The sequence below is a fragment of the Plectropomus leopardus genome, chromosome 17, assembly GCF_008729295.1.
Source record: "Plectropomus leopardus isolate mb chromosome 17, YSFRI_Pleo_2.0, whole genome shotgun sequence".
Taxonomy (NCBI): Eukaryota; Metazoa; Chordata; class Actinopteri; order Perciformes; family Serranidae; genus Plectropomus; species Plectropomus leopardus.
The window spans coordinates 26,339,789-26,354,045 of record NC_056479.1 but is presented as its reverse complement, the minus strand read 5'-3'; the positions used below and the strand labels follow the sequence as shown (position 1 = coordinate 26,354,045).

The 14,257-nt window shown below is 41.1% G+C and overlaps 1 protein-coding gene across 2 annotated transcripts; it reads left to right on the top strand.

Moving 5' to 3' along the window:
• Positions 1-1,750: 1,750 nt before the first annotated feature.
• LOC121956655 (protein Tob2) lies at positions 1,751-12,271 on the top strand. 2 transcript variants are annotated; one of them, XM_042505000.1, is made up of 3 exons: positions 1,751-1,956; positions 5,658-5,724; positions 6,326-12,271. In XM_042505000.1, the coding sequence occupies exon 3, from the start codon at positions 6,542-6,544 to the stop codon at positions 7,751-7,753; it is 1,212 nt and encodes a 403-aa protein (XP_042360934.1). In that variant the 5' UTR covers positions 1,751-1,956; positions 5,658-5,724; positions 6,326-6,541; the 3' UTR covers positions 7,754-12,271. The 2 variants fall into 2 exon arrangements, with proteins under 2 accessions (XP_042360934.1, XP_042360933.1); XM_042504999.1 differs by lacking the exon at positions 5,658-5,724.
• The last annotated feature ends 1,986 nt before the right edge of the window (positions 12,272-14,257 follow it).

Below are 14,257 nucleotides of genomic sequence, written 5' to 3'. Positions count from 1 at the left end.
ATTGAATGAATAATTATATTATTAACATGGCATTATTATTATTATTTTTATTATTATTATTATTATTATTATTAAAAAATTATTATATTAACGTATATGCTTTACAGTCCCATTTTCAGTGACTTTATATTCCAGCTCATTTCAGGGGAAACAGTGTGCTCTTTCAGTTTCAGATTTTGATTTAGGCCAATAGGACATAGGATTATCTAAAAAAAAAATGTACTTCTGCTTAAACAACACAGGACTTAAATGAAGATATTTCATAAATGTATTATTATTTACTTATTTTGTTTAAAATACTTCTTCAGTGGAACCATTTCATAGAAAATAATATTCAGTAATGTAGCATTTCAGGGGAAAAACAGTGTGCTCTTTCAGTTTCAGATTTTGATTTAGGCCAATGGATAGGACAAAAAAAAAAATGTACTTCTGCTTAATACAGGACTCAAAAAGATATTTCAAAAGTTTTGCTTGTCCAGTTTTTTTTTTTATCTGCTAGCTTTCTATAATCTTTTCCTTTGACATGCTTGTGTTTTTAAAATCATGTTATTTTGAAAATGTTCTCTCCCCGAAATGCATCTAACAATACCAAAATTTACTTTTTCGTTTTTTTAAAAAAAGGCAATAATCTATTTAAAAATGCCCATTTAAGTTTCTAAATGTAATTTGACATTTGACCTCTACAGTCAAAGAGTAAAGTAATGAAGTGAAAATCCTTAAATGTGTTCAAGGGACATACATGTTCATGTAAACCTTTGTAAAAAGATTTGGAGATGTTTGGATGTTAATTAGACTTAGACACGTTTATGTATCCCACTTGTGGGAAAATTCACTTGTCACAGTAGCCGTGTGTACAGAAAAAAAAAAAAAAAATTATATATATATATATATATATATATATATATATATATATATATAAATATAATATATATATATAAAATATAATATATAATAATAACAAAATATAAAATATAAAATATACAATAGTGCAAAAATAGTAAAATAGTAAATTATATTAATATAATTCACATTCATTTATTTTGTAAATAAATAGGCTATTCTATAATCACAGTCCAACTCACAAGATACCCGCAGTTAAGAAAACTGTAAAATAGTGTGAATGCATAATAAACCAACAAAAAGCCATGGCAAGTGTTTTTTTTAACGCTCTCATCACCGCACATCAGTTAATGATGAGAAGAACACCATTTCCCATAATCCCCTGGTAAAAGTCAGGTTGCTTTAGCTGCTCAATGGAGGCTGCAGCCCAATAATGTGTGGGTCCTCCCCCATCTCAGCCAATAGCAGCTCTGTTGCTATCACCGCTTATATTTTTAGCAAATTGCTCAGCACCGTGGGGAACTACAAATATCCCTCCGCCGGTTAAAATAGATCCCTCAATGTAAACATAGACTAAAAACGACATTATTTTTGCTTGTTTTTGGCGTCATTCTTTCAAAATAAGACTACAAATCCACATCTTGTGCAGAAAGTTAAAAGTATAATGTCTATCATTTTTTATTTTTTCAAAACAGATCTGCTGGATCACATTAATATAGGTAATATACACAGAGATGGCATTAATTATTTGCTGACAGGTGGGTAGATGCATTCGTGTCGTTATATTGAATTATAAAGCAGCAGATATTTTATTATGCAAAAAGTAGTCCCTGCCGTCACGGGCGTGTGGGCGAGTCACACTGTATAAATACGCCGGGTTGTCAAACAGTAAAGTTTCTCTGGACCCTCCATGCAAACTGTCAGCAGAAGACAAACTGGGAAAACCTTTGGCCATTTGAAAATCGGGGCAGTAGTTAAAAAAAAAAATCAACAATATCAAGGTGAAAAATATCTAGTGGTCAACATCCGATCTGGACAAAAACGCCTTGAAATCCGAGACAAAACAAGGGAATAAAAACAGGAGTACAAGTGCAGCTAGGGCATCAGAGACCGTAGGTGAGTAATTAAATGTCCTCCGGTGCATGAAATATGTTGATTTTATTTAAATACACATAAAGTCGTGTTCAATGACAACAGCATGTCGCTGTGTGTTGCTGTTTGTCCTGCATATCCATCTAAACGCGCTGACTGTAATGAATGAAAGCTGGTTCAGCCATTAAATGGAGATTTTTTTCATATCTTACTCTGTCATTTATCAGCTGAAGTGACCCTCTCAAAATCCGTGCAGCTGTCATTTTTATTCGCACACGTTGTTTAGAGGTGTTGTTTATGCTGAGGAGGGACTCTTCTCCATTGCTCAGTGAGCACATAGTCGCTCGATAGGCTGTTCACCACTTAATTAGCCTTATAATTTAATTTACAGCGACAATTTGGCTTGTGGGGGCCTCTTCACTTGCATGTCAGCTAAACCTGTGTCCTTTCTGCTTCAGAGCCTTTTGACTGACATATGGCAGTAATCCCCGAGGTAGACCCTGCTCCCTTATTGTCTGAGCTTGTCATCAAGCATGCAAACCTTGATGACATTTCGCCAAATTTCGCCTTCTTCTGCAAATTGATCCATTGTTGTGAAGAATATTTCTAATGCAAAAAGGTCAATAAAAATCAATCGTCATCATGCATGCAAACCTGGATAAAATGTCTCCAATTCAAACCCTCGTCTTGCATATTTATCCATTGTTTTGCAACATATTCTCAATGCAAAGAGGTCTATAAATATGAATTGTGATCAGAGATGCAAACTTGGATGATATTTCTCCCAAATCTCACCTTCCTACATGTGAATCCTTTGTTTTTAAGCATATTCACAATGCAAAAAGGTCTTTAAATATCAATTGTCTCGATGTCTCCAATTTAAACCCTCTTCTTCATATTTATCCACTGTTGTGCAACATACTCTCAATGCAAAGAGGTCTATAAATATAAGTTGTGATTATAGAGGCAAACTTGGATGATATTTCTCAAAATCTCACCTTCTTCTTGCATATTTAGCCATTGTTTTATTACATATTCCCAATACAAATAGGTCTATGAATATCAATCTATTTAAAGTTCCCGTAGGAGAAATTTGGGGTATTCAACAAATTGAAAAATCACAATAATATTCTGTTGTGCTGACATGTCATGTGTGTGGTGACCACTTAGTTTGAGCAGGCCTCTACATGCTGCTCTAAACCCTCAATTATAATGTCTTTTAAAGGTGCTCTCATATATTTATTATATAAATTGCACATTAGCTTGTGCTACTTAAAAGCTCACTCGAGATTTTCTTTGTGCTCAATAGATCAAACCTGGCATGGATGCTTTGCAGCGCACTGTTCCACACATTTGCAGCTCTGATAATGAGTCCATGTAAACAAAAATAGCACTATAGAACCTGCTGCTGCTCTGACCCGCAACAACAAACCAGTAAAAAAATTAATCTTCAAGCTGTGTGACAAATCTGCAGGTGCTGAACACAACAAGGGGATTCATAAACATGAAATATTTGGATGTTTTTATTAAAATTGCAAGCCGTAGTTAATGATTAAGAGCATTTCTTGCACTCCTGAAGCCTCACATCTGCACATATTAACCAAGCTGTCTCTCTAATGTCATTGGATGACATTGTGTATCATGCCTTTTTATAACGAGAGGTACAAAATGCAGAGGATGCTGTAGGTAGCTTAGCCGTGTGTGCACTCAGGGATTTTTAGAGATGATGGCTTTTGCAGGTGGACCGGTGGATTCTCTCAAAATGTCCTTTTCTACAGAAAACTCATGTTTAATAACTCGGGTGATGGGGAGGAATTTGCACCATAGATGATGCAAAATGGGGCCCTATTTATAGCTCATTCGAACCAACCCCCATCTTCTCCTTCAATGTCACCTTTTTCATGCGATAGGGGGAAATGTAAATCTTGAACTGTCACTCCTGCAGCCCTGCATCCAGCCTGTGCAGCTTTATCCGTAATAACATTAGAATTGTCTTTAATCGGAGGCGTCTTTCTAATCTTAGCTGCCGAATCCCCATCTGGCAGGGAAGTGAATGTGAGTGAATTGTTTGTGTGTGTTTGGGGGAGGAGGGGAGGAGGGGTGATCGTGCACGCTGCATGATGGGAAATGGTGTTCTGTGAAGTCGGCTAACTGTCCTGCCATTTTACACCTCTTCCTTTGGTAAATCCTCTGCTGTTTGCATGTAATCTTTCATTCAGTTTGACCGTGCAGGGTGATGAATGGACTCTGTGTGACTGTGCTGAGGCATTAAGCAGGAGGCAGTCCATGGGATCGGATTCAGATTATAAAGGATTTATGAGGCCCACAACACAGCATCTGTTACATCCATCAGTAGATCCTGCAGCTGATAAAACCAAAATATAAAATGTGTATAAGTACTGCGTGATACTGAAGAAGAATAGTGGTGATGTTCGTTAATTTGCTCACCTTTCCTAATGTAGATTCTGTAAAACAAGGATGTTTTCCCCTCAACAAATACACTGCATTTTTGCTGTACTGTATAATGTGATTCCTAGAGGCATTATGGTGGTTTTCACATAGTTTCCCTGAGCTGTTTGGATCTATTTTTGACATCTTCAAAGCCATTTCACAACACATCATCCAGTTTTTCCATTTGAATCAATGTTTGTCCTCACAGGTCAATACAGAAATGTCTCAGTACATAATGTATCAAGCAGTGGCACTTCCACTGCTCTCATGCAGACGTGTATTTTTCTTGCTTTCATTAGAGCAGTGACCTATATGGAGGCTGGAGGGTGCCACTCAAATAATTATGTAAATCGATGAAGTGTTCACTTAAAGAAGAATTTCACTGCTGGAAGGATGGACTTTAAATATCACTAATATGTCTGTGCAGTAGAGCAACGCAAATACTTTTGAAATTGGTACTACATGACCAGAGAAAACCTACAACTCCCAGAATGCACTGCACCACATCATACTAATAAACTCTCCTGCTGGTGGGTGTCGTAATGCAAACTCGTGCATTGAAACAACGGCAGTAGGTCGGCAAGAAATGATCTCATATTGCAGTTAATCGATGGAAAAATGTGCAACTTAGTAACAGATTCTTGGTTTATATTTGATCAGCGCTGCTAAGTTTTTACATTTTTTTAGCCTCCATTTGTGCAGGAAGCAGTATGGCGCCCACTTCCTGTTCACAAACTGTTCAAAAACTTCATCTCACTTTTTGTTTTATTTGGCTGGTTGAAAATCAGCAAAGTATCCATGTAAAGGGATTTTCAACCAGCTTTGTATCATGAGAGTACAGGTAGATGAACTGTGGTAAACTTCCCTCCATCGAAACTGTGCTCAGACCTCCCGGCTCGTCTCGCTGGCTGTTGGGCTTTTTCTCCAACTACATTTGTCCTATTGCCACTGCCATGGACACAAAAAGTATAGAAATTGATTGAGACAGAGAGAGAAGGCCCTTCCCTCTCATTACACATAACTAAGCAGTGCTGATCAAATATAAACCAAGACTCTGTTTCTTTATTGCCTATATCTCGCTGAAAATGTCTTCAGAAACATGTTTTGGTGTACTGTTTGGCTGCAGTATGAGAATTTGTGAATAGAAAGCACAATTAAGGCCATGATTCTGCTTCTGTGTTACTAATTTCTCACTTAAAGTGTCCTCAAAAACATGTTTTATCTCACTGTTCAACTGTAATATGAGGCTGTTACCATCATGTTTCCTGTGTCAGAACTGACAGGCATTACGTCAGCCACTGGTGGAGTGTTTACTGGTCCGGTGTGGCGCAGTGCATTCTGGTAATTGAAGGTTTTCTACCTCTTGATCAAAAGCAAATGACCTTTCTTCTCCGTTTTCTCGTTACGTAGCTCCAGCTTAGACAGCCCATAGACAGCCCAGTTTTATGAAAAAAGAATCTTTCCCGCAGTGAAATATTGCATTAACTGATACATTTTCTGAACCATCAGGATTTCTGCTCATGTATTCAGAGCAAAAGTGGCTTATTTCGCAGCATTTTTTCACTGTGATGCAGATTGTGTGGGTTTGAAAAATTGCCATTGTTAAAAGAATTGGCAGACAAAGATAAAATGCAAGTTTCAGTTTGTTTTACTGCTGTTTATGGTGTTAAGACAAAAATTAAACACATGAAAAACATTTTCTAAAATGTGTGTTATGACAAGCTATAGTTGATTTCTGAAAGTCTGTTAATTCTGCCGGCACACGGTACAGATGTTCGGCTTTCTATGTCCATAAAATATAACCATGATTAATGTTTTACAGCTGGGTAAAAGTATCCTTCTCCCTCTTTGCTTTTGATGAATCTCTTTTGATCTCCTCTTGAATAATCCTCTGGTTCTTTCCTGGTAAAATGACACCTTTCTTCTGTCTTCTTCTTCACAGTTGGGACCTGAAACGTTGCTACATATTTGTGACGACAAAAGACAGCTTGCAACCTGCTGCCCCGGCCTTCAAGGTGCCTTTACCATGGTGACACTAAAAGAATCATACACTTTACACTAAGCCAGAGGGAAAAACTCCATGTTATAGTTGCATTACCTCAGTTTCAGCATCATCTTGATCACTTTGTTCCCACGACGGCGCTGACCCGGTGCAGCCATGCATCTAGAAGTGAAGGTCGCCCTCAACTTCATCGTGTCCTACCTGTACAACAAGCTGCCTCGGCGTCGAGCCGATCTGTTCGGCGAGGAGCTGGAGAGGATACTGATGTCACGTTTTGAGGGTCACTGGTACCCTGAGGCCCCTCTGAGGGGCTCCGCCTTCCGCTGCATTCACCTGGGAGCGCCAAGGGACCCTGTGGTGGAGTTGGCCGCCAAGAGAAGCGGTCTGGACACGGAGGAAGTGCGTGCAAACGTTCCTGCAGAGCTCAGTGTGTGGATTGACCCTTACGAGGTATCCTACCAGATTGGAGAGAAGGGGGCAGTGAAGGTTCTCTACCTGGAGGATCCTCCTGGCCTCGGCTGTGACAGCGAGCGGGCTGAAGGGGTGATCAGAGAGGGGAAAGGGGATGCAGAGACGGAGGAGGCCAAGAGTTTGGGCTTTAACCCAGATGCTCAGGTGTTTGTGCCAATTGGAAGCCAAGCGTCTCCCGCCCTCATGCCGTCGCTCTCCAGCTCTCCCACACCGCTGTCTGCCCAGTCGTGCCCGGGCCTCTTCAGCTACCCCAGCTCCAGCACGCCCACCGACCCTGCCGCCCACTCCTCAAACACCTCCACCCCCTCTCCTCCCAGCGGCGGACTGCCCTACCTCTCCACTCAGCAGCCGCCCTCCGCTCTCCCCGCTGCCCGTCCTCAACCCATCACCTTCACCACCGCCAGCTTCGCCGCCACTAAATTCGGCTCGACCAAGATGAAGAAGTGCAGCGGGGCCGGGTCGGCAGCCAGCTCTGCAGTCGTCATACCGCCCGCTCAGAGGATGCTCACCCGCTCTCCCACCACCATCTCGGCTCCGGAGCTGCTCAAGCACAAGCCCCTGTCTCTCTCCTTGCACTCCCTCGGAGGTCCCATCGGCAGCCAGCTCTCCCCCAACGCCAAAGAGTTTGTCTACCCAGGATCCCCGGGCCCACTTTACTTTGATGCCGACACCCAGCCCATGCAGCCCCACGCCAGCCCGTTCCAGCCCCCCCACACCGTCAACACCCACCCGTCCTTTGACCCCTCCTCCAGCCCCCCCCCCGCCCCGAACGTGGGCATCATCGGCAGCAACGGAGGAATCTCCTACATGGAGAAGCCGCCGTTTGTTGAGGGTTTAGGAAGCTACAACCTGCAATATCCTAGCCAGTCCTTCCAGCCCGTCGTGCTGGCCAACTAAGCCTTCATTTGTAACGATGAGAATTGTTGTTGGAGGAGGTGGGTTTGGACAATGATGCTCCAGATATTTTCAGTTTTTCTAACAAATTGTTCTAATACTAATACAAGTTAAGAATTAGTTTTACTACAAAGATTTAAAACACCACGTCCACTGAATAATTCATGTGATGTGTTTTGGTCCTCCAACCCCACCCTGCCCTTTTGTCCGTAGCTGTTACTCATCATGTTGTGTGTGTTGGCTCTGATGACAGGAGTGGGTGTGTACCTTGAGTCGTTGCCAATCTCTTTATGTTTATTATTTAGTATTGAATGTTTGAGGGGCTTTTTTTCCCCCTCTTGACTTGTAGTTAAATGGACCCGGCTCTAGTATAGCTCTGTTTTTGCACTGCACTGTCATGCTGTGAAAAAGGACCTCGCCAAGTCCTGCAGGGAACGACGGCTGTGGAAAGCTCAGCACTTTGCTCTGCAATCTGCTCTGCCCTACTTGCCACAAATACAGAGAGGGGGGGCTCTGCTGTCTCCGCGTGTTTGTAGTCCTGTTCTGTTTTGTTGTGGCTCAGCGTGATGGAGAGACTCATTGTTTGTACGGTGGGCCCCCGTTACCCTTGAAACGCACTCGTGCGCGGGCACAATTTGACTCTTGTCACGGGGCGCGTATTGGAAGCAGTTTATCGTCAGCTGGAACGCGTACATGACACGGGTTTAAATGAAGTGGGAGCAGCGGAGGGAGCAGAGGGAGCAGAGCGGGAGCGTCGGGGTGGTAAAGCAGTGATGTAGTAGAATGTATCTGTCAGGGGAGATTGCAGCTGGGAAGGTCAGGGGAACCTTGTGCAAAAGCAAGTGAATCTTTGCATTTTAAGACAGTAACGATGCACTGATACCTCAATTATACACACTGGGATGTAAATGACGGTGTATTTAAATGAACATACGCAGGAACATGCACACAGTTCCAGTCAGCGGTGTGTGAAGGTGAAGAGGCGTAGGGGATGCAGCAGGGATTGTGATAAATGGCTTAGCATGACTTTGACTATGAAGGAGAGGTTTTCCTCTGCATGGGGAGCAGAGAGAGAGAGAGGGAGAGGGAGAGAGAGGGGAAGACCAAAGGAAAGAGAGAGAGAGAGGCAGCTCGAGGGTTGTGTTGCCTCGGTGGCGTCCAGGCTGTATTGGCTTAGAGAGCAACGCTTTAAAACCCAGAACACGTTTCTGGTGAGCTTAAATGGTATTGAAGCCAAAGGCTCACACTGTTCTCTCCCTCCTCTTGAAATTCTTCACTGATCTCTTCTCTTCTGGCTGTTAACAAAGAAAAACCAGAATCATACAGTTCAGGTTGTCTCTTTTTCCGCAGTTTTGTGGGCAAACATGAAACGTGCTTCATTGGCGTGTGGCTTTAGCTCGTCAGATCTGTGGAAGTCTCTCGTTCCCTAACAATGGTTTTGTTTACCAGCCGGGTCCTCGTGATTGTTGGTTAGTCACTACAGGGAAGGGTAACTCTCAGATGTATGTTTGAGCTGTGCGGCACTTTATTACTGAGCTCCTGATGCTGCGTGTCGCCCACAGACACGAGCGCTTCGCCATTCCTTTGCCCTCTGTTTGGTAACATTTAATTCAGCTGTCATGAAATGCTTTAGAGATTCAAACAGGAGCTTAATTTGTATTCATCGCACTGGTGAGGAGATGCTGTTAGTCTCATCCGTTTATTTGAATGTTTGCAAGAACCCATAAATGTTTTTGTATAAGACGACCCAAGGACCCTTGACTTGAGCTCACGCTGGTTTTTGCAATGTGACAGCTTGTCATATGCATGCTAGATTTTATTTCTTTTTTTTCTTTTCAAGGGAATGGGGTGGGGAGGTAACACATCTCTGTAAACGATTGTGAGGGAAAGATGCATTTATAATTTTTTTTGTTTTGTAATTTATTTCCAATATTTCTATATATTTTTGTTTTTGCAAAAGGATCACTTAACATTTGTATGAGTAAGACATGATGAGTCCAGGAATATGTATATACAAAGTTCTTATGTTCAGATTCTTTGTTTAGTTTCTTACATGCTGAGGTTATTTTTTCAGAAAATAACGTGAATATATGCAAACCGAGACAAAAATAAAAGATGTACAGAATAAAAGTATTGAATGTGTATTGTACCTTGTACAGCATTTGTCTAATAAGACGGGTAAATGTATTCATTCTTCAAGTTGGAGTTGAAGTTTCAGATGTGAATGTTTACAGTGGGTTTGTGTAGGAAAAGATGGCTGATATCACTTTTTTCTCTGTGCTCCCAGGGCAGTCTGACAACACTACCCCCATAGGCAGTACATTTAAAACCAAAAAATCCCCACATTTCAGACTTGTTCATGTTGTTCATCTTCCCTTTTTATAAAAATTCACCTCATATTATGTAGACACTCAGCCTGTTTTTTTCCCTGAAAAACTGTCCCATCATTCATTTTTTCAGTCTTATTTTTAAAGGAGCAGTGTGTAAGATTTAGGGGGATTTAGTGAGAGGATTACAGATTGCAACCAGTTGAAATTTAGAATTACTTAAGTGAGCATTGTTAAGGCAGTTTTTACTGGGAATTATCCACAAGGGTCTCTTCAAACAAACACACTAGGTGATTAGAACCAGTGAAAACACTGAATAAAGCCGTTTCACGTCACAAATCAGTGTGTTTGGCACATTGCAGACGGGCTGTTAACCCACTACCTGCTAATGCGTGCACACCTTTTATATGCCATAACTGTAGATTCAGACATTCAGGAGGTTTTTACCAGGAGCCGAAATATCCACAGAGGTCTCCACCTCTCCAAAACAAACACACCCAGTGATTTAAACCAGTAAAAACGCTGAATGAAACAGTTTCAAAGTACGAATAATTATTTTACCTTTGCAGTTAAGCGGACCTGCTAATGTATACTAACATTTCTACTCTAAGACTTAAGGCTCAGACATTCAGGAGGTTTTCATCGGGAGCCAAATTACCTGCGGAGGTGCCTTGCTCTCCAAAGCAAACTGACCCATTTAGACTGATAAAAACACAAAATAAAGGAGTTTCACGTTAATAAAGTACTGTTTTAACTATGTTTTTATTGTGAAGGGGCTTGTAACGACTGTTAATGACATGAAAACACTAATGTCCCTATAAAGAGCCAATGTTTACCGTTAAAACATCGCAATCTCCGTAGACGCAGATCTGCTCCCTGTGAGGATAGAAACAGCTCATTCTAATGTAATGAAATCATGACAATTCTTATTTTCATGTGATTAGAAACTAAAAAAAACAATAATATTATATTCAATTTCGGTCAATATATCTACCCAAATCCTACACACTGGACCATTAAGGATTTTCACATCAGCCCTAACACTCCTCCTTTTGCCTGTGTGCGACAACAGAACCTAAATCCAGATTTATATGAACAAAATGTTCTTTAAACTTCCTCATATTATATATCCCATCAAATTTTCCTTTTTCTCACCTCATTCTTTTCTCTCCATCAGCCTGGTCCTTTGGTCCTGATACTATAGCCATATCCCAGACTGTCTTTGCTTACACAGATGCTCACCCTTCTCCAGTGCAATGTAATGCCATAATTTAAATTACCCTGAAGGATTCAAGGGGTTTCTACCTCTCTGCACCCGAAAAAAAAGAAAAAAAAGAAAGAAATTATAGTATATCTCCTCAATAGATCAACAGTGTTACAGCAGGCTTGGAAAGGATGAAGGAAATGAATGTGCTGTGAATGTTATCCGATGTTAATCAACCCTGGTTGAGATGGCCTGCGGGAAATAGATGAGAAAACTGCACATTATTGTGTGAGTGTGTTTAAAAGTCACAGAGAGACTTTTAGTCACGTGCATGTCCAAAATGTCCAAGTGACTCCTTTTTTTCTTTTCTCACATCTGTCAGATTTTTCAGCGCAAACGAGGTGAGTTATTAGATTTCTTCTGCATACAAATCAGGCTCCTGAGGTGAGAGATCTGAGGATGTTGAGCCATTACTCTAAAAGCTGTTTTGCCCTCACATCTTTTAAGAGCGAATGCTGGTTTGTGTTTCACACTTGAAAAGAACGCATTTGATTTTTATTTAAACATCAACTCCAAACGCAGGCTATTCTACAATCAGGGTTGAACACTGATGAAGAGGAAAAACAAGAATTTTGTATTCTGATGTCCTTTGCTTATATCGACGTGTGCGTTTTATTTTGCACTTTGGAATATTTCATTGTCATAAAAGAAGTTTATTTTCTATGTAAAATTTAACATTTAAGAGTCGAATAGATATAATTAAAAGTTCAGATGATGTATAAATATAGTGCTTTCTTTCCTGCCTGTATTTTATTATTTTTTTCCTATTTTGTATCTGATCTGTACACCCTGTAGATGTGTAATGAATCTTTCACTACTGAAATGCAATGACCTGTTTTCTGTGCTGCCCCTCGGGAATGGGGAGTTACTACTGCAGTTTCTTATTGTATCAGATTCTTTTTTAAGTTTGTAATAAAAAAGAAACAGATTGGCAAAAATAAGCATGGAAAATAAGCTAATTGTGTCATCCTGGTTGTTTGTGTGCGTGCAGCGCCGCGTGACTAAATGGAGATGTAATGCAGATATGTTTAGTGTGACATGGATTTTCAGCTTGGTCATAGATACATCGGGGCCATGGGCGTAGATCTGGGGTGCTACACAGGGGACATGTCCCCCTCAATATTTAGTATCTGTTCATTTTTCACCCACAAGAAGAACATAAAAGTAACAGAGGACTTCTATTTTGAGGAAGCTAAGGAGAATTGATGCAGAAAAGTTAAAGGCAACATTTGCATCACAAAACGTAAAAATTTCACCACCTGTAAAAGGATACCCAGCTAGTCATTTTGAATGCAATATTTTAGTAATGTTTTCGGCGGCAAGTTTTCTTTTAGTCCCCAGAATGTTCTTCTTAAAGTTCTGGTAACATTCTTTATAAACATCATCAAAATGTCAATAACATACAACATTTTCTGAATGTTGTTTTGAAAATGCTCTGAATGTAACATTGTGGAAACATTTTATAGAAGAATATTGTGTGATCTGTCACCTCTCAACATCACCAAATCATCCCCAAAATGTTGTCGTTACGTCTCGTTTAGCATTTAACATCATAGGAGCATTATTTGAAATTACAAACATCTTTAAAAGAATAAAATACAGCTTGTAAGTAACTTTAGCCAATGTTGTTGAAATTGTTATAATGTAGCAGTTCTTAGGACCCACAATTCAGACGCAGGAGACAGGTGGTGATTTACACAGTTTAATGCTCAGATAGAGATAATAATAATGTGTAGCAACAGAGTTTTATCCTCTGAGTGTGAGAGTGGAGAGGATCCGGGTGGCGGGAAAATGGCTGGACAGGGTCGGTGGGTTGTGCAGATCTTGAGACATAAAGAAAGACCAGGTTCAGCAGGTTTCCAAAATATAATCCAAAATCTCACACAGAACAAACACAACAAACTGGCTGGTTTTTCTCAGGTTGCTTGCAATCAGAGTGGATGAGCTGCAGGTGTGTGAGGAGCTGCAGGTGTGTGAGGAGCTGCAGGTGTGTGAGTTCAGCTTGAGCAGAATGTAGGTCAGTGACACCCAGCCTGAGACACAAAGACAGGGGAAACAAACTGGGGACAAACATTCAACAAGAAGGGAAGAAGGGAACTGGAGACACAAGTGGAAAAAAGACAAGAGCGGCAGATCCCAGCAGTAACGATCCCTGCTCGCTGCGTGACCCCTTGAAACACAGTGCTAAAGCTCACTTAGTCAATGGGACGCCAGACAAGGCCTCTTGTTTAATGGGTGTTGGGCTATCAAAACTGACATCCCTACACCAAAATGCAGAAATTATTAATGGTTATTATTAAGAATCTGATGCTCAACATTTCCCGGGCGAGGATCCCAGACCCATCACTTTACATGTATCCTCCCAAACACTGAAACAAAACCTACGCCCCTGCATCCAGCTATACCTCTCAGCTCTTAGTGTGTCATACTTTCCTAATATCTAACACATTTCAGATCAAAGATTATGAAAAGTAGATCCCCGTGTTCCTGTGAGGAGCTGCAGATTGAAATGCTGGAGCTCTTATTGCAGTAAACAAATTCAAGTGATGTTTGATCAATAATTCAAAGCAAAGATGAAATCCTCAAATGGTGAGGAGCCAGATTGCTCACCACCCACCTCAGCTGGACCCATCCCAACAGATATTACTTTAAATTTCATCATCCAGCCCTCTATGTCTGTCTGTCTGTCCTGTGCTCGTGTGCGTGTCTGTGTGTGTGTGTGTGTGTGTGTGCGTGTGTGTGTGTGTGTGTCGGATGCGGCCAGCTGTGAGGCTGGCTTTCTCATGTGAACACTCTGGGCTGAGCTCTCTATATTAACATGTTGTGGTGTGACATTAACATGCATGGCTGAGCTCCTCCTTGGCTCTCCTCCACGTCTTCATCGCCCACTCGCTGCATCTCATCCTCCCTCCCTCC